The sequence below is a fragment of the Panthera uncia genome, chromosome E1 (assembly GCF_023721935.1).
Source record: "Panthera uncia isolate 11264 chromosome E1, Puncia_PCG_1.0, whole genome shotgun sequence".
Lineage (NCBI taxonomy): Eukaryota > Metazoa > Chordata > Mammalia > Carnivora > Felidae > Panthera > Panthera uncia.
In genome coordinates this window covers 6,463,398-6,482,892 of record NC_064814.1, presented here as the reverse complement: position 1 = coordinate 6,482,892, position 19,495 = coordinate 6,463,398, and the positions used below count along the sequence as shown (strand labels likewise).

The 19,495-nt window shown below is 60.6% G+C and overlaps 2 protein-coding genes across 2 annotated transcripts in view; one reads left to right on the top strand and one right to left on the bottom strand.

Moving 5' to 3' along the window:
• Positions 1–15,083, bottom strand: part of CACNA1G (calcium voltage-gated channel subunit alpha1 G) — a 33,010-nt gene extending 17,927 nt beyond the window's left edge. Inside the window, 9 exon segments of the mRNA XM_049635836.1 lie at positions 578–1,361; positions 3,291–3,383; positions 3,550–3,711; positions 3,713–3,851; positions 4,349–4,508; positions 6,580–6,677; positions 7,142–7,275; positions 7,372–7,483; positions 14,527–15,083. Coding sequence (XP_049491793.1) covers positions 578–1,361; positions 3,291–3,383; positions 3,550–3,711; positions 3,713–3,851; positions 4,349–4,508; positions 6,580–6,677; positions 7,142–7,275; positions 7,372–7,483; positions 14,527–14,768 — 1,924 coding nt within the window. The 5' untranslated portion in view covers positions 14,769–15,083.
• Positions 15,084–15,390: 307 nt separating this feature from the next.
• Positions 15,391–19,470, top strand: LOC125927650 (uncharacterized). The gene is made up of 5 exons (XM_049638147.1): positions 15,391–15,428; positions 15,568–15,637; positions 15,902–16,088; positions 16,299–16,924; positions 18,801–19,470. The coding sequence occupies exons 1-5, from the start codon at positions 15,391–15,393 to the stop codon at positions 18,855–18,857; spliced, it is 978 nt and encodes a 325-aa protein (XP_049494104.1). The 3' UTR covers positions 18,858–19,470.
• Positions 19,471–19,495: the final 25 nt, after the last annotated feature.

Genomic DNA, 19,495 nt, shown 5'->3' with positions numbered 1-19,495 from the left:
AGGGAATGAAAGTCGTGTTTACAAGTCTCCTTAGCAGTGGGGTGGGGGTGGGGGGCAATGCTGGCCACAGTCACACATCATTGCCCCTCTGGGCCTCACAATGTAGTGTGTGGGCCTCAGCGTCAGGTGGCCCTGAGTTCACCCCTCCCCAGTGGCACAACCTTGGGCAAGTCAAGCAACCTCTTCGAGCCTCCTTTTCCTCATCAGTAAAATGGGGACAACAAGAAAGCTTAGCATCTACACTGTTGAGAGGATCCGATGGGATTCCGCCCGCAGAGCATGGGACAGGCACTCAGCAATCGGTCGACACCCGTTGACCTCATAGAGCAGAGCAGATCGGGTGCTCATTACATGATCGATATTGTTCCCATTACAACGTGGGAATTAAGATTCCCGTTTTAGCAGATGAGGCCATTAGGGCTCAAAGACGCGACGGGACGGCTCGGAGGTCCCAAGGCCTCAAGTGGCAGAACGGAAATCAGAGGCCTGTCCTTGGGGCGCCAGGCCCCCAACCCTCTCCAGGACCCCACCTGGCCCCCGGGGAAGGGTCCCAGCATGCCCCACCCAGAGCGCTCACCTGTGCTCTGTGTCTCGAGCAGCTTGTGCATGGAGCTGTAGGGCCCGGGCGGGATGTTGAGGCTGGTGAGGGTGGGGGGTCCGGAGGTGGGGGCCGCCTCCACTAGCGCCTTCTCCTTCAGCATCTCTGGGGGAGGGCTGGTGTGCACCGTGGGGTACACCTTCCCGCTGCCCACAGTCCTGCCCGACGTCTCGGACGGCGATCTGGGAGGGGGTGCCTGACAGCGGACCGGCTCCAGGCGGCAGTCGGCGTGGTAGAAGCTGTGTACAGACTCTGCGCCCCCCGGGGGGCCCCCGGAGAGGGCGGGTGTCAAGGGCGGTGGCAGCATCAGCCGGCGGGCCCCGTTGGCATCCCTGTCCTGGATCTCCGGGCTGGCCCGGGGGGCCCGCAGCGTCCCGTTGCCCAGGTGGTAGTGGTGGTGATGGTGGTGGTGGTGGTGAACCAGGTGGTGGACAGACGGACGGCGGTGGGAGCGAGAGCAGCTGCCGCCGGGCTGGGGCTCCTGGCCGCCGCGCGGCACCGGGCTGCTGAGCAGCCCGGCCCGCACACCCGCCGCCCGGGAGACCTGGGCCAGCCTGCGGGCCGCTTTACGGAGGACGTACACCAGGTACTTCAACAGCTCCTCGTAGCAGCTGCCTGGCTCCGAGAAGCTGGCCAGGGTGCTGGCATTGGACAGGAAGCGCACGCGCTGCTCCCGCATCAGCTGGCTCTCCCGCTGCTTGGTCTCTGAGAACTGCGTGGCGATCACCACCAGGCACAGGTTGATCATGAAGAAGGAGCCCACCTGTTGGGGTGGGGACAGGAAGAGGAGATATCCTGAAGAAAAGGGCACCGCTGCCGCGGCCGCGTACCCCCGTGCCTCTCCCCTCCCCCAGCCGGGCGATGGCCCGGACCCTGACCCCTGCAGGCTAGCCAGGCTGCCGCTCTTGAACTCGCCCGCGCTCCCTCGTCCCCCACCTCCCTGCCTCAGTTTCTCCGGGACTCCGGGATGGCATCGCTGGGACAACAATCCAGAATGAAGGAAATGAATATTTATGGTGACAAGGCAGATTTTTTTTTTTTCTAGATTGTGTCCTAGTAATTATGATAATTAGCTTCACTAGTATGATTCCAGAGAGCTGTTTGGAAGATTCTTCACGGAGAGTGTGGGTGGAAACTAGGCCCCTTACCTCCCTGTCTGCTTCCGTCCCCTCCCCCCAGCCCAGGGAGAGAAGCACAGTGAGAAGACCACGCTTCCCAGAGGTGCTGGCCTCACTCCGCAGGTGGCCGGTGACGGTGGGGGAGGGGAAGAGGCCCCAGGCGTGGCCCCTCTTCCATATGCAGGGGCGCAGGGATAGCCTGGAGGGTTTGCTTTTTCTCAGAGCCTCTGCCTGTCACCAAGAGCTGCCTTAGTCTGTCTCCACCTCTCTCTGGAGATTGTCCTAAATCCTGAGTAGATTTTTTTTTTTTTACGATGTTTATTTATTTTTGAGACACAGAGAGAGACATGGCATGAGTGGGGGAGGGGCAGAGAGAGGGAGGGAGACACAGAATCCAAAGCAGGCTCCAGGCTCTGAGCTGTCAGCACAGAGCCCGACGCGGGGCTCGAACTCACGAGCTGTGAGATCGCGACCTGAGCCGAAGTCGGACGCTGAGCCGACTGAGCCGCCCAGGCGCCCCAGTCCCGAGTAGATCTTAATCTCCGTCTTCGTCTCTTTGTCTCCCTATCTGTCCCTCTCTCTCTGGCTCTGTCACTGGCCTCTTGGTGACATGGAGAAGGGCTGGACTTGGAGTCCGTTGCTAGGCTCAGCGTTCTCATTTAGGAGGTGGGACCACACCCTCTCCACTCCGCCCCCCCCCCCCCCCCGCCCCCCGCCACAGAGCACTATGAGGATTAAGCAGGTAGCAGATGTCACAGCACACATCAACCCCAACGCCCGCCCAGCGAGATTAATCCACGGCACCCGCAAAGCCCGTGACGGGGACAGACCAGTGAAGACATGTGGGTTTCCTCTCTATAAAACAGAGATGATAACAGGACCGTGGTGAGGATTCGATGCACCAGCACAGAAAAAGTGCTTAGAGCAGGACTGGCGCAGAGTAAATGCTCAATAAATATTAGCTGTAAGTAGTAGCAGTTTAATTATTAACTATGAATGCTGGTGACGAAAACTATTAAATATTGCTACTTTTGCCTCTGCCTTCTGCCCTCAGGAAGCCTTGGGATTTCTGAGCTGGAAGGAACAAGAGGTCAGGCACTGTTTCTCAACACAGGGTGATGGGAACGGGGGGTGGTAACAGTCCTCTGTTGGGGGGACAGTCATTTCAGGATGTTTGCCAGCTCTCCCCAGCCCCCCAACAAAACGCCAGCGGTGCTCCCCTAGACCCCGTAGGAAACAGGACCACCCTTTGCCATTTCCAAATGCCCCCTGAGAGAGGTGATGCCAGCTTGGGTTGAGAATCGCCCTTTTTACTGAGGCCTAAAGTGGGGCTGGAGGCCTCGTGGGGAATGACGTTGCCAGAGGTCATAAGTGGTAGTAAGTGATAGAACCCAGCCTCGACCTTGGATTTCCTCCTGACTCCTCATGACGGGTGCCCTCTCTCTCTGCCTGCCTCTCTATGGGACCCATCCTGAGAGCCAGAACTTCAGACCCAGGAGGCCTTCCCCTCTCTGGGCACCCCACCCTGTGTCCCCAGGATCCCTCATTCTCACAGGGGCCCAAGGAGCACTCACGATGATGAGGAGGATGAAGTAGATAAAGTTGTAGAAGGAATGAGCATCCATCACGAAGTACATGATGTCGACCCAGCCCTCCAGCGTGATGACCTGGGGAGAGTGCAGAGGGACAGGCTGGTTTGGGGCCCCCTAAAGCCTCCTGCGGCCCCCTCGGAGGCCCCGACCCCATCCCAGCCCTGAGGACGGCCGCTCTGAGGCCAGACTGCATCCTGGCGCTTGCATTCTGGGGAACCTCCCCGTGCCCAGGCCGCCCCACCTGGAAGATGGCAATCCAGGCATAGCCGATGTTGTCGAAGTTGATGGCGCCCTTGAAGGGGTTGTGCTCCCCTGCGGAGCAGTTGGTGTAGTACTGGTTCCAGTTGACGCAAGTGGTGTTGCTGGAGCTGTTGTAGGCCTCGTAGTCCAGGCCGCAGGGGGGGGCCGCCGCCACCCTCCCCGCGCAGCGTGGGCACACTCCTGCACGAGCGCATGCCGTTCTCCCGCGGCTGGGAGCAGATGAAGGGGTTCTCGTCCTCATTCTCTGTCTGGTAGTAGCGCTCCAGGTCCACGCTCAGGGGGCTGCAGAGGGGACAGGGAGGAGCTGGGGGCGGGGGGCCTCCAGGGAGAGGGCCCAGGACGGACGAGCCGCGTGGGCGCGCTGAGACCCGCAGGGTGAGCAAGGCAGGGAGCAGAGCCGGGCACGCACCAGGCAGGGGCAGGGGCCTGTGGGTGTGGGTTGGAGGGCACCAGGAGTGTGCGGACTGAGTGTGCAACTCCAGAGTCGGGCTGATGGAAGGTTACGTCCCAGACGGATGGTTTTCCCACGCGGCTGCACATGAGGCTCATTGTGGAGCCTGTGCGGCTCCCCACACCCGTGCTGAACCCCAGACGGAGGAAATCAGAGTCTGTGGGGGGCGGGACCCAGGCCGAGGGGACTCCAATGCGTAGCCAAGTTTGAGAACCAGACATGGCACCGGTGTGAGGACGGAAATGTCAACGGCAACGGGGACTGAGGTCACCCCCCCCCCCTCCCCCGCAACCGCTCCCAGGTCACGCCCACTCTGGGCAACACTCACAGGCTGAAATTCTCCGGCAGGAAGCACCGGTTACGAAGGAGCCCCGCCCACAGCTGGACGCCAACGATGCCGAAGATGAAGAAGACGAAGAAGCAGAGCAGCAAGACGTTGCCCAGCATGGGCAGTGTGTCCAGCAGCAGCGTGACAAGGATGCGCATGCCTGTGGGGCAGAAGCCACGCTGGGGGGGGGGGGGGGCCAGGCAGCACTCCCAGAGGAGGCCCATCGGGGCTTCCGGGGCACAGACAGCCGGCTCAAGCTGGCCGGGAGACCGGTAGACACCTCTAACTCCACCGGCAGCCCCGGCAGCCCCCAGCCCCTGCCCACTACCCGTCTTGGCCCATCCGTATGAATCAGGGCATGGTACCACCAAGGATGAGACACAGAGATGGAGGTTTCCAGAGCTCTCTCCTGCACTGCTCCCCACCTAACTCCCCACATCATCTCAGCTTACAGATGAGGATCGAGGATGCCCAGAGGACTGACGTGACTTGTCTAGCATCACAGAGCTGCCCAGCTTTCTGTCCCTGGATCCTACCCCCCAACACACACACACACACACACACACACACACACACTCTTCTCCTACTTCCTTCTCTCGCCCAACACAGTCACCTGACCTTTCTAAGTTATCACGACTGTAGTCACTGGGGAAACTGAGGCAGGGAACTCCAGGAGGGACATCAGCTGACAGGCTCTCACTCTGAGAGCCATCCCTTCAGCAGGAGTCCAGATGTCCCCTAGCTTCACCATGGTTCTGAGCCCCCTGCCCCTAGTCCATTCTCTGCTTGATACAGATCCCCACATCGGGACGTGAGGAGACACAAGGCCATCTTTCCAAGTGGCCATCAATTAACAAGTCCCTCTGCAGGAACAGCCACCACAGCTGTGCCCCAACAAGCCTTGTTGGAGATACTGCCCTCCCTCCCATTCCGGGTCTGGGACCACCCCCACATGGTCTGAACCAGCCCCCGGGCCATTAAGCCCTTGTTAAGCACACAGACCTCTAATGACCGGTTTTGACCCCCAAAGTGCCACTCGTGGCCCCCTGCCCCTCCAGGGAAAAAGCTTCTAAGCAGCAGCCAATTAACCCTCTTGGTGACTGCAGCTGCCCTGCCCAGCCATTCTGGCCCGGACTTCTCACTCAGTCCCTCACCACCACCACCACCCCCGCCCCCAGCCCTCCAGCCCCATCCTCCTTCGGCTCCTCTGTGCTCCAACTGAGATCAATTCCTCAGGGTTTGCATTAAGGGAATTACACCGGTGGTTAGACAGAGGCCTATAAATCTGCCAGCCATCACCTGGGGTGGGAGCGGGGGTGATAGCCTGTCCCTCGTCCAGAACTCCCGTTAACACTAACACCCCAGCACACCGAGCAGCTCTGCCCACCCGAAAGCAGCCGCATCTCATACACACACACGCACGCGCACACGCGCACGCACACACGCACACACCGCACAGGGGGCTGCTGCTACATCAGGCGCAGAAACCCCCAAACATGCCCCTACCCCTCATTTCTGGAACTTCAGTGGAGACCATTTGCAGCTTGTGTAGGTTGGGGAGTTGCATAGGGGGCCTGAGTAAGAGTGGGGGGGGGGTGGCAGGATGTAGGGGGAGCTAGGGCTGCCAAAGCTTGGCTGGCTCGGGAAACCAATGCGGTTTAATTTAGATAATGGTCCCGGCAGTCAGTTGCGGCAGTGGGTTGGAAGGGAGTGGGAAGGAGGAAGGGGACACAGGCGGAGCATGAGACATGGAGTGGCCTTGCTTTGAGAGAAGTCATGCTCGGTGTGGCCAGTGTGGGCTCACCAATGAGAACCAGACTGCGTGAGAGGCCGTTCTGGCTAGAAAAGGCCATTACACTTTGTCCCCACTCCTCCTGGCCTACTGGCCTCTCTTCATTCTCACTCTCCACCCCCCTTCCGCTGCAGGGAGTGGTTTTTTAGCTGAAGGGAGGGGTCATCTGAAACATTTCTGAGACTCTGACCCCAAATCAGTCTGAAACAAGGGGGAGGGTCTTTCCCGCTAACTCTCCCAGTGCCACAGCCAGGTGTGGGGGCTCCATTTGGCTCCAGGGGCCCTGATTCCCCCACCCCCATCCCGAGCCCTTATCTGATGAAGTCTGCCTCAGAACGCCAGGCCTATGAGTGGTCAGAAGGTAGGGGTGGGGTCTGGGGGTTCCATATTTCCTCTTGGGGCTCCCTGTGCAGGGGCTGAGGGCCAAGGGGTCACTCACTGGGCACCCGGTTAATGGCCCTGAGCGGTCGCAGCACACGGACTGTCCTGACAGCTGAGAAGCTGACGTTCTGAAGGTCCAGCGAATACTCCAGCATCCTGCAGGGAGGGGCCCAAAGGGAGGCCCTTTGAGTCTGAGGCCGCCGTGGGGGTCAAAAGAGGTCAATGAGGAATCCTGCTGCGGTGGGCAGCACAGCCTCTGACCCCTCCCCCCCCCTCCACCAAGGGGCCCTGAAGAGCCGGCTCTCTGTCTGGGGGCAAGGCCACCCCAAGCCAAGGACAGCTCCCCATCAGAGAATAAACAGAGGAGGGGACGGATTCAGGGGCCATGGAATTCAGAAGTACAGGCTCGAGTGTCACAGGCACTGTCTCGCCCACCAGGACCGTCCAGACTCGAGGGTCCGGACAGCCTCGGACCCTTAGTGGACAGCCAAGGAGAAAGCATCGTTGTAAGTGGGCTGGGCAGGGGCCAGGGGTGGGGGCACTGCTGGGGCCTAGAACCCTGGCCCTGGGGTCGGGGTTGATCTGGTCATTGCTCTCCCACCTCCAGCCCAGGCCCTCACCCTGCAATGACGATGAAGAAATCAAGCCGGTTCCAAGTGTCTCCCAGGTAACACTTTTTCCCGAAGATGCCCAAGGCCACCATCTTCACCACCATCTCCACGGCGAAGAAGGCAAAGATGAAGTCATCGAAGGCCTGACGTGGGGACAAGAGGTTTTGGAAACTGAGAAGGGGGAGGGGAAACCCCCTCCCCCCCCCCTGCCCCCGCCCGCCCCACGCACACACACTCACCTGCAGGATCCGGCAACGCTGCGAGTCACAGGCGATGTCCTCACATGGCCGGAACATGCCCAGGGTCACACAGTTGAGAAGGATAACCAACATGCTGATGCGCTCAAACCAGGTATCCAGGCGGTCAAGGAAACAGCTGGCCGGGGCTGGAGCCGCGCCCGCGCCTTGTGTCCCGCACCTGCCCTTGCGCCTCCCGCTCCACGACACCCCCCCCCCCCCGCAATCTGAGGTGGAACCAGGTGCGAAGGGAGGACCCCGGCTCACATGTCTGACCGACCCCAGATCCGGGCCCACCTTGGCCGTCACCCCACTGGACCCAGACTCCTCGGCGGTGCAGTAGGAAAAGCCACAAATACCCTGACTATTTGCACAAGCCACTCGGGGGATAAAATCGATCGAGCTTGTGGAAATGCCAGACACTGAGAGTGTGCTGCTGAATCTGAATCCTATTCTCCCTACCTCACGGGGAAGATGTGAGAAGCAAATGAGATAATGTATGTGAATGTGTGACACAAACCTAAAGTCGGATTATGCCTGCCTTACAGTTTACCAAGCACCTTCACGCCATGCCACATCTGCGGCTCGCAACAGCCCCGTGAGGTAGCGGGGGTAGACCATTTCCTTCCCCAGAACCCAAGCACCCGGAGGCCCAGAGGGCCCAAGTCATGTGCTGAAGGTCACGGGAGAAGCCAGGATGAGACTGAGGTATCCAAGTCCCCCATCTGGGAGACCTGTTTCCGTAGTTGCCCAGGCCTGTGGGGGAGGGGTCAGGACCGTCCTGGCACCAGACAGACAGGCGGAACTAAACAACAGGGTCCTTCACCACAACACGGCCTCAGCCTGCCTCTCCCACCACCCACCAGCCCCCTGGCCTCCCGAAGCCCTCGGACACCTCCAAACGCAGTCACGCATTTAAGTAACGAGGACCCACTCCACATCAGGCCCTGTGCTAGACAGAAGTCCCCAGCCCACACAGAGTAGAACGTACCCTGCACACACAGGCCCTGAGTCTTTTCCACATGGTGGGTTTTATTAAGGGACTCACTTCCAGCCCATCAACAGGAGGATGTACAAAGCGGCTTCTGGACCTTAGAAGGTTCTGGACACCGGACTGACAAAGAAGGGAGCGAGCATCCTATTCTTCTCAAATACAATGCAGAGTGGGGGAAACAAAGAGGCTAGAAAGGAGGAGAGAGTGGAGACTGGGCGGAGGCGGGGCCTCGGGGCTGGAGGTGAGGAGGGTGTCATGGCGGCCCATGGCATGACCCACGAAGCCAGACTGTGGGGCGCAAAGGGCCTACAGCAGGTGGAATCTTCCTGTCAGGACCCCACTTCTGGAGTGAGAAGGCTCTGTCAGGGAACCCCAGGGCTTTCCTCCCAGCTGGTCCCAGCCACCGCCCCCCATCTCCATCTTGAGGCTCAGGCCACCCCACTCTGCAACGGCCCGCCATGCCCTCAATCCCCCCTCCCAGGCCTCCTCTGCCACCCAGGCGGTTTGCCTTCACATCCCTGCCCACTGACAGGCACCCACATGGGCAGAGGCACTACAGTTTCCCCTGCCTCCACCTCCTCCTCACAAGAATAAGAGTAAAAAAAAAAAAAAAAAATAGTTCTAGGTTTTTGGGGTAAGTAGATGGACGAGGTAAATAAAGAGTGCTCTGTTTCCATGGAGCTGTTTTCCAGAGTGGAGCCCGAGCCCAATGGATCTCTCCCCAGAATGGGGTCAGCCAGGGGTCACCTTGGAAAAAGGAGGATAGGGAGGGAGCTCTCTGAGGGTGATTATCGGGAAAGAGCAGGACACAATTACCCTCAAGAACCGGTCTGCCCGCCCCAAGCTACCCCCTCCTGTCCTCTGCAGAAAGGGACCCATTTGAGCAGTTACCTCCACAAGGGGGAATGTGGGTAGTTCCGTTGGGAAAAGCTCCTGGAACACCTGTTTGGACCCCTCCAATGGCAGTGGCTCCACCGTGCCATCTGTGCACTAGTCTTGTCTCCCTTGCTGAGGCAGGCACACTCTGATTTTACAGCTCGTACGAAGCTTACAGTAGTGCCTGTCCTGTAGTCGATGATCAATGCATTGGGAAAATGAATGAATGAATGAATCAAGCAAGCAAGCAATCAATCAATCTCCCTGCTTAGAAACCGGGTGTATCTCCCCATTCATGTTTTCCTGCCTTGTCTGCCTCAACAGTGATAAATTGATAACTTGGGGTGGGCGTGGGGGGAGTGAGGGGCAGAAGTGACACCACAGAGGAGCTGGGACTCCTGTCCCCACCTTACACATGCTCACACTGGGGCCTCTTATAGCTAGATTCTACCTCCAAATAACCCCATCTCCAGCTCTTAACCACAGAAACCCCCCTAGCAATTTAGCTTTACTCCCAGGTACATCCTGTCTGCTCTCTACCTTCCCCTTTCCCTTCAGGGAAATGTAAACGGACAAGGGAAGACACCAAAGCAGGGGGAAATTTGGGACAATCTGAACTGGGAAGTAATCAGTGGAGATGGGGGTCTTTCACCCTTCTCAGGGTAGGGCTTGTTTCCTTGGGAACATGGCCTTATGTCACTGTGTGATGTTCCTCTGTTGCCATAACAACAGGAGGATGTGTCACCAGGTGGTGTGGATTTGTTGCTATGGCAACTAAAAGGGACCCCTCACACATGAACTCCCCTTAGCCAGACTGCTGTCTTGTCCTCATGCAGGGAAGGGAAAGCAGGAGGACCCACAGGTTATCAGGTTGGGGGGAAACCATGTGACAAATCCCCATGGCAACCAAGGGAACGGGGGACAGTGGTTGCCATAGTGACTATGAGAGACCTGTGCGGTCACATGTCTACTGTTGCTATGGTGACTGTCCGGGCTGGAGTGGATCCCAAAGGGGGAGGTGGGTAGGAGAGGGGAGGCTTTCTTCTCCCCACAACCCACCATCAAAAGCAGAGAAAAAGGAAATGGAAGGGCGAGGAAACACACTTCCATCCCTCCTCCTCCAGGAGGGACAACTGGAGCATGTTATCTGCCCAACTGAGTCCTCTCTGTGGGGCTTTATCTAGTGCCCTTGCCTAGCCTGGCAGCTGTAAGGGAGAGGGGGGTGGGTAGAGGAGGGAGGAGGGGGGGCACCTCCAGGGGCACGTGGGGGCCCGGGTGTGACTGAGAAGGGAAGCAGGCCCTCCAGCTGCCCCCCTTCCCAACTGGGGCCTGGAAATCTGAGACTGCGCAGCACTGAGGAGGAGACGGGCCTGGACCCAGGAATCCTGGCCTCCCAGTATGAGTTGGGAAGGTGGGATCCTAGTCTGGTCCACCCTATGAGAGGCTGGCGTCTATGGGAAACGGCATTCCCAGGGGGTAGGGTGGGAGACGGGGGCTCGGCCACGTAGCTGGCACTGGGCAGGCCGAAAGGGGGATTCCCTCCAGCCAAGCCCCCACTCCCACAGCCCGTTCCCCAGTGGTCTGTGCTCCAGCCTGTGGGCGTGCAGGGAGAGAGGTTTCCAGCTGAACTGAAAACTGAAGCCCAAAGAAAGGCAGCCGGCCCCACCCAGAGACAGAGACGTGAGACCCAGAGACACAAGAGAGAGCCGGCCTGTTGGAATCTTTGGAAGGGGAAATAGGCCAGAAATCTGATTCAAATGTCTGACTGTGTGTGTGTGTGTGTGTGTGCGCGCGCGCGCGCGCGCGCGCGCACACACACACACATGTGAGTAGTTGTGTCTGTCGCCGCCCTGGCTGAGGCAGGCAGGGTGGGGTGAGGGCTGGGGCGGGAGCAGGCGAGGGGTGAGGGGGGGTTGAGTGGTGGGGGTAATCCCAGGAATGGCTCCAGCTGGCACCATGGGTGATGGGGAGTCCCCCAACAGTTCTGTGGAGTAGAATGGGTGTGTGACCCAGAAGGAAGGTGGGCCTGGGGCAGAAGGAGTGCTAGGGGATGCTCTGCCCTCCCCAGTCCTATCCCATTCCCCAGCCTCAACCTTCCTACCCAGAACCCCTCTGGAGAGTCTGGAGTTTTAAAATGAGACGAGGGAATTGGTGAGGAGACAGGAAGAACACCCCCCTCCCATTTCCTCTGAGGACCAAAATGGAGACTTCTCCCTAAGGTAAGAGACACAGGCAAACTTGGGGCACTGGGACAGTGGCAAGGAAAACTCCAGAAATTCCCGGTGCCCCCTCCCCTCCAGACACACACACTCAGACACACACACAGTGATGCAGTCACACACTCGCACTCACTTCTGGAAGCCATTAGGGCTCCTGCCTTTCGGGCCTCCCCCTTCTCCTTCCCCTACTCCTGGCAGGCTCCCTTCTCCCCCTCTGGCCCCCCTCCCACTCCCCCTCTCGGCATCCCAAATGCCAGCCTGTGATTTCCAAATGAGAAAAAGCTGTGCTGGGCTCTGAGCTTGGAGAAACTCCTACACAAACTTCCAGATGTGACACAACAGCCGGAGAGGGAATGCTCAGGATCTCCTTTCCGGGAGGGGCGGCACACTCCCTCACACTTCAAGAAACACACACTGGAAAGTCCAACACGCTCTCCTGTAACCGGGGAGGAGGGGGCCCTTCTGATGTGAGTACCCCTGGTCTTCCCAGCACGTGCACTTCTGAGCCTCTCTTCCTTTTGCTGCCCTCCCCTCCCCCCAACACACACACACACACACACACACACACACACACCTTCCTACCTGGGTCTAAATCTCCTCTCTAGGAAACCTGGTGTCCTAAGAGGCTCAAAAAGGAGGGGCTGAGAAAAATGCCAACAAAAGTGGAACTGGCTTCAGATAGTGGGGGAGGTGCCCCTATGTCCCTCAGACTCAGAGGTGCAGAGGACCTTGTGGAGTCAGGCGGAGGTGCAGTGACACCAAAAAGAGAGAAGGGAAAGCCTGAGGTCCAGGAGTCAGCTCAGAGCCCACCGCCCCCGCCCCCCGGCCATGAAAAGACAGGTTCCCCCTGACACTCAGGTGTGATGGGATTGGTGGGGCACGGCTTAGGCAGTTCCCTTGCCAAGACACTGTTCTCTCAGCCCATCCTCAGCCAACCCAGGCTTAGCGACTTGTCTAGACCCAGTGATGCCAATGCCCCACCCCCCAGACTCCCACCACCCCAGGCGTAGGCCTGCTTTTCCATCCCCAAGACGAGCCCTGGGGTCCCACCTCTCTTCCCTCCTTCCAGCCCTCTCCACTTGCTCCCTCCCGGAGCCCCTCAAGGAAGGAATCTGCACCCAGACCATCCACTAGCACCTAGAGGTAGGGCAGGTGGGGAGATGCTGGCCCAGAGGCCTGGCTGTTTTAGAGGAAGAGGGGAGACAAGGTCTCACTATCTCCCCTGGACCCCCAGGAGAAGGGAATGGTGCTTTCACTCCCCATTCCTGGAGAGGGCAGGTGGTGAGGGGTCAAGAGGAAGGATGTGCTGAGCTCATCCTCTCAGAGACATTTGTTCCCCAGGTCCCTCTCTGCCATGGAGAAAGGGGCCTCGGGGGTAGGGGAGGAGTCAGAGCTCTCTGAGACCTCCTACCTCTCTCTTTCAGCAGCTCAGAGAAAAAAGAAGGGGCAAGAGATGGAGAGAGGGTGTCACGAGGGGGGCTTCCTAAAGACCCACGGGGTGTAGAGGATGGGGGTTGGGTGGGGGACCCAAGCTCACATCCCTGCTTTGCGCACTAGAGGCAGCCGAACTGCAGAGTGAGGCAACACCAGGCTCCCCCCCACCACCACACACCTTCCCCAAAGCAGAGTCCCGGTTGGGCTCTCAGGGGTTGCAAGGGAAACCTGAGGTCCCCCACCCTGGTGCAAAAGAGCCTCTGAGCCGGGAGGAAGGAGTCAGGAGAAGCTGTCAAGACCTGGGATGGCAGCACACTCCCCCTCCCCTTTCCTTCCGGCAGTGACGGGACCCACCCGGAGCCTGGAACCCGGCAGTAGTCAAGCAGCGCTTTGTGCTAGGAACTGAGGGGAAGAGGCCAGGGGGGCAGGGGGGTTGGGGTCTCCCATGCCACCCCAGACCAGGCAGAGAACAGGGGGCAGTGCTAAATCTATCTCCCTGAAATGTGGGGATTGCATTCCACACACCCAGCCAAGGAGCAGACCCTCCGGGTTGCTGGACCCGAGTCTTCCTTAGCCGACCGGCTCACAGGCTCGCGGTTCCCCCAATACTTTCTTGGAGGGCTGCGGTCTCCCATACCTGCTCTGCCCTCAGGCGGGAGCACTCTGTGTTTATGAAAGGGTAACTTGGACCCGTTCAATCCCATCCCCCGCTTGCCAAAGCACTGGCCACAGTCTTTCCCTCTACAAGAAAAAATCTAGCACAAAACTCCCCAACCCACCCTTAAGCACCCCGCACTGAATAAAGAATTGGGGAGAAAGGAGGCACTCCGGGCACTGGGCTCCAGCTGAAAGGGTCTCTACTCCGGCTCTGGGGGCAGACAGCTTCCCCTTCACCACATCTTGTTCTCATTCTGCGCCCCTGACATCAGCCGCCGCCGGAATCTCCTTGTTGTGCCTCCAACCCGCGGGTGGGGGTGGGGGAGTTAGGACCCGGTCCCCGCCCCCCCACCCCCAACATCTCCCTCTGGGTCAGTAAAAACCTCAGCCTCAAGGACCAGGTTGGGGGTGGGGATCAGACCCTAGAATCCACCTCAAACTTTGAAGCCGGTGAAGGGGGGGGGGGGGGGGGGGGGGGGGGGGCGGGCAGGAGGGAAACCCAGGAGATTGCAGTCCCCCTCCCCCGTCCCCGCAGCTTCCTCCCCACCCCACCCCCCAAAGTCGGAAACCAAACCCAGCTCGCTAACGGGCGGCGGGCGGAGTAGAGCTCCCAGGCTCCCGAAGCTTCCCACATCTGGAGGATGACGACCCTCCCCTGCCCACATCTGGAGAGCATCCAGCTACAAACCGGCGGGGCACGTCTCCTCTCTTTTCCTGGCCTGGATCCCAACCCCCCAAGGAGGACTGAGGTGTGTGTACCGAGGTGGGGCTCGTCTGGGGTATCAGCCAAACCTGCTCGCGGCTCCGCTCCCACTCTGAAGCCCCCTCCCTCCCTGAGCAGCGCCCCCCACACACACACTCTCATCTGCCCACCTTCCAGGCTCACTTCTCCGACTCACCTGGCTTTCGGTCCCCTCCGGCGGCTCGGCCCGCCCCCCTGCGGACCCCCCAACCCGGCCGTCGTGCCCTGGAGGATATGGGTTACAGACCGTGCGGAGACACCAGCTCCGCGGGCGGCTGTCCTGGCTCAAGTAGAAGAAAACCACCGGGGCCAGCGCCGGGTACGGCAGCCCCTCCGCCTCGGAGTCCGCGCTGCCCGGGTCCTTTTCCGTCGACCCCGGCCCCGGCCGGCCCCCGGCCCCCGACAGGTCGTTGAGCCGCATGAAGCTCCGGGGCTGTCCTGACTCCTCGGTGCCCGCTCCATCCTCCTCCTCGTCCATCCTCTGGCCAGCCGGGGCCCCGGGAGGTCTCGAGAGGGGCGAGCGGCGCCCCTCAGAGGAGGTGTCCTCACGCAACCGGGGGGCCCCGGCGGGGGCGCATCTGGGGGGCTCTAGGGCGCAGGCTGAGCCCCCGGGAGGGCCAGTTCAGCCCAGCTCCCCCTGCCCGCAGGGGCATGCTGCCCGCGGGGCGCCGGGTCGCAGGGAAGCCCCGCCCGGCGCGAGTCCCGCTTCCCCAGGGCTCCTGGGGCCCCCCGGGCCAGCCGGCCGGCTCCCCCTCACTTTGTTCCGGCTTCTTCGCTTCGCGCCCAGGCTCCAGTCGCCCGATTCGGCGCTACCTTCGGCGAAGCGGCCGGGAGAGGGGGAGAGAGAAGGGGGTCGGAGAACAGGGGGTACGGGGGAGGGGCGCCCCCTCTTCCTGCGGCGCAGCTGGAGCAGGATCTAAGGGGTCAGCATCGTCCCGGCTCCGCGCCAGCGGCGGCGGGGGGAGGGGAAGAGGGATCTCTTTGGGGGTGGGTTTGAAGGGGGTGGGGGGCGGCTCCTTCCTCCGCCCCGCGGCGGGCTCCCGGTCCGGGAGGGGCGGGGAGACGGTGGGGGGCCGTCCCGGGCGGGGGTGGAGGCGGAGATGCCGCCGCCGCAGCCGCCGCGGTGGCTGCCGCTGCCGTAGCTGTCGCCGGCGCCACTGCCTCCTCCTCCGGCCGAGACGCGGAGCGAGCGAGCGAAAGCGGCCGCGAGGAGCCCGGCGCACACCACAGCTGGATCCCTCACTCCAACTTCAAGCCTCGGCCCCGCCTCTCCCCAGCCAGCCTCGCAGCCAATCGCTGCGCGCCGCCGGCCCCGAGCCCCGCGCCCATTGGCGGGCCGCCGTGGCAGTGCGGGCGGGGGCGCCGGGGGAGAGAACCACAGCTGGAATCCGGTTCCCACCCTGAAGCCCAGGACCGCCCCTCTCCCCTCCCCTTGCCCCTGGGTCCGCTCCCGAAGGCCAGAGCCAATTAGACGGCTACCCAGACCGAACCCATTTTCCTATTGGCCGCTGGGGTCTCTGGGACTCCCCTGGAGGGAGCCCCGGGGAATCAGAGTATTCGGCGCCGGGTCCCGGGATAGCGCTGCGGGCCCCGGGGCACCCTTTGTCCAAGACCCCTGAATTGGACCGCAGCCGGAGGGCGGGGCCAGCTCTGGGCGGGCCTGGGCAGAAGAGAGGCTGGCGGCCGGGGCTCTGGGTGGTGACCAGGGTCCCCAGAGCGAAACCTTGGGTGTCCACCGGATTAATCGCCTACCCTGGAGTCGAGCCCGGGAGCGCGACTGAAGAAGGGGAGGAGCGGAGTAGGATGTCCCGGGGGTAGGGGCTTCAGGCTGGAGGGGGACGGTCTTGGAGAAACAGGCGGAGCCTAGGAAAGTCCGGGGCAAGCAAGGTCTGGGCGTGGTTTCCACCAACCTCCTCGTAGACCCCTCTCCCAGGTCCACTTCTGCGACGTTGACCCTGACCTTCTAACGCTAAGCCGCCGACCCTGACCTCAGGTCAACACTCCTGAGCTTCCTCCTCTCTGCCCCTAGGGATCCTTTGGAAGCCGTGGATCTCTCGCAGGGGCTTCGAGCTCGAACCCGTGGCCCCAAACAGGTCAAGCCAGTCCCAGAGCCCAGGTCCCCAAGATCAGCTGAGGAGCAGAGAGAAGCTCCCTCGAAGGGACCTGCGGTGGCCCCGGGTGTGTAGGAGGGAGTGGAAGCACGGAGCTGGGCTTTGCTGGCTCTTGGCCTGCAAGGTCTTACCAACCTCCCACCCCGTGTCTCAGTTTTTCCCTCTCGAGTTCCAGTACGGCTGGGAAGGCAGCCGCAGGACAGGAGCTTCTCGTGGCTGCTCTCGCACACCTCTGCTACCGGGGGAGCGGGTCCTCGAGTGTCTGCAGCTCTCCACTCGCGCACACGCTCGTGTGCCCCGGGAACCTCGCCCCGCCCCACCTTCGCGAGTCCCCGGGCTCAGTCAGCTCCTGCTCCCTCTCACCGCCAGCGCCGCCCCAAAAGGCTGTAGGTGCCCGGGTGCAGAGCGCCGCGGGAGCGCTGGGCGCTGGAGCGAGGTGGGGCGGAGAGGGCGTCGAGCATTAGACGTCCGGAAAGCACTTCCCCACCTCTGGGAAGGTGGACACGGCGGCGGGACCAAGAAGGTCAGTCAGTGCTGGGTCCCGAGACTTCGGGGCGCTGACGCCACTGCGGAGAGGCAGAGGCGTGGACCGGATGATCTCCCGTCCCCGCCCCCCCCCCGACTCCCGAGCCACCCGAGCAGCCCCCGCGTGCCTCCGGCCGCCCGGGGTGGGTGTCTCAGCCCCCTCGAGGGCGGGCTGCAGCGAGTGCAGTGGGGAGGCGCCGAGAGGTTGCAGCCTCTCGGGTTGCCCTTTCGCCAAATCCGGGCACCGTGTTGTGTAAATGAGGCCGAGCTCATTTGCATTGCATGCTAATGAGCAGATCCCTTAAGTGCCTTTCCCTCCTGGCGGGAGTCTCTGCTCTCATTCCGCGCGTGCCGCGCCAGGCTTGAACTCTCAGCGGTCTTCTGGGAGAGGGGCCTATTTATGGTTCACTCCACGTGTCTGACACCTTCATCCCTCCCGCAGGCCCGCAGTCTGCCTGGTCGGCCTGCCCTTCCCCCACAGCGTCAAGAAGCCCCAGGGCTGGCACCAGGATGTAGGGACTTTAATCATCCCCTCTTTGCAGAGGGTACAATGAGCCCAGAGAGGCTTGCCCGGCCCAATGGTCAAATTTCCTGGTGGTCAGCAGGTCCCACACCTCCATCCATCATCCAGGCCACCCCTGTCTCTGGGCTGAGCTCTATTCTAGAGCATACCCAGGAAGGTGGCAGGGTGTGGGGCAGACACATTTACCTCCCTGGCCTTGGGACCTGGGGTGACCTGCCCCCTAAAGCATCCTGATCCCTGGGTGGGGGCACCAGGGGACCCCGCCTCAGATGCTTTCTTAGCCTGAGTGGGTAAGGGGAGAAGGGAGGCAAGACCTACAGAGAAGGCAAAAAAGAAAGGGTGAAACCCTCTTTAACTCCTACCTTCCAAGTCTCAGCTCCACCATCACCTCCTCAGAATGGCCTTTTTCAGCAAGTATTGCAGTGCTTACTAAGTGTCAAGGTGCTGAGGACACAGTACAGAGCTAGACAAGAATCTGGAACCTCGAAGACTTCACCCAGACTCAGATTATAGGTTTATGTTTGTAGTAATGAAACCCCCCTCTAGGCTCTATGTTCCCTCGGACAAGACTTTATGTCCATTTTGCTCACCAGAGCCTGGTCCCGTGTTTGGCACATAGTAGGTACTTAATAAATCTTTGTTAGATGAATAACCTTAGGCAGGGAGGAGAATGAGATGGACAAGAAATTCCTTTCCTTGGGCCTCAGTTTCCTAACAAAGAAGTTAGGCCTAAGTGTGCCTAAGATGTCCTCTGGGTTTGAGGGAGAGCCTTCATACCTGCTCTGCCAGCCCCACCAGCCCCCTCCAACCGTCTCCCCCTTACACCTCCTTCACAGCCTGGCTGGCTCCCTCAGGAACTGAGATAATCCCATCTCTGACATGCTCTGCTCAGCGATGACACATCATTCCATGTAGTCACCTCACAGCCTTGGGAGTTGGGTGGAGGTCGTCCCATTTTTTGGATAAGAAAACTGAGGCTTGGGGAGATGACATTATTTCAGTGACTTCTCAAACTGGGAGGTCCTGTCTCCAGTGGCACTGGCCCACAGCTTCTCCAGAACAGCCCCTGCTGGCTGGGCGAGGAGCGGACGCAAGAGGGACCAGCAAAGGCTGCAGACTTTAAAAATCCCGTATCTGAGCAAGACTTACGTTCAGCTTTGTCCTAGTCAGAAAATGCTAGCTCTCCCGGGAGCCCTAACCCTTTAAGGCCCTAACTCCTTCCTTTGAACCTGTTACGGGATCCCTTTCTCAAGCACATGCCTGGTATCAGGGGAAGGGAACTGAGGACACACAGAGCAGAGTGAAGGCTGGCTAGAGGGGTAGGAAACACCAAATGTACCTCCTTTCACAGCTGTGCCTGCACCTCCTGGAGGAAGAGGAAGGTTCAGCAGTTTTTACTGTACCCTGAAGGCCCCAGAAAGAACCAGATGTGATGAGTGGGCACAGGTCCGTCTGTTACCCTCCCTGGGCCTTGACTATCTAACCATCGAAGGCCAAAGGTACCTGCCTCGCTGCCTCATTCGTATGGGTCAACGAGACGGACGCAGAGGGTTTTGCAAACTGCCCAGACTTTCCAGAGCCAGGGCTGGGGCTGCCAAAAAGGCCACCTGTGCTTCACCACACTCCATCCTCCCTCCTCACTGCCCCCCCCCCCCCCCCCAGACCCGGCTCCACTGGCCCAGTCCTCAGACTTCCTGGCCAACACTGAGCAGGCTCTAGCCAGAAAAGGGCCAGCTGACCTTGTTGGCCAGAGCCCTAATCCCCTCCAGATGGGCCGAGGTGGCTTGCACCACCAAAAGCTGCCCAGCCAAAGCTGACCCTGGTCCCACTGAGCATGTGTGGCTGTGTGTGACCATGTGCAGACCTTGCAGTGACAGTCCGGTCTCCCACTCCTCCCCACTGCTGACATCCGCACAAACAGTGGTCCCACTCCAGTCTCGCCTCCAACAGCCTCTTCTGGCTGTCTGTACTGGGTGGCTCTGGGGCTGCGACAGTGCCCAGGCTCGGCAGACCCCTGAAGGGTGTGGGGAGGGAGAAGCTCCTCCC

Coding starts and splice junctions, on each gene's coding strand:
- LOC125927650 (XM_049638147.1), top strand. CDS start 15,391: ATGCCGCCGCCGCAGCCGCCGCGGTGGCTGCCGCTGCC. Junction 15,429..15,567: donor CCGCGGTGGCTGCCGCTGCC/GTAGCTGTCGCC, acceptor GCCTCTCCCCAG/CCAGCCTCGCAGCCAATCGC. Junction 15,638..15,901: donor ATTGGCGGGCCGCCGTGGCA/GTGCGGGCGGGG, acceptor CCTTTGTCCAAG/ACCCCTGAATTGGACCGCAG.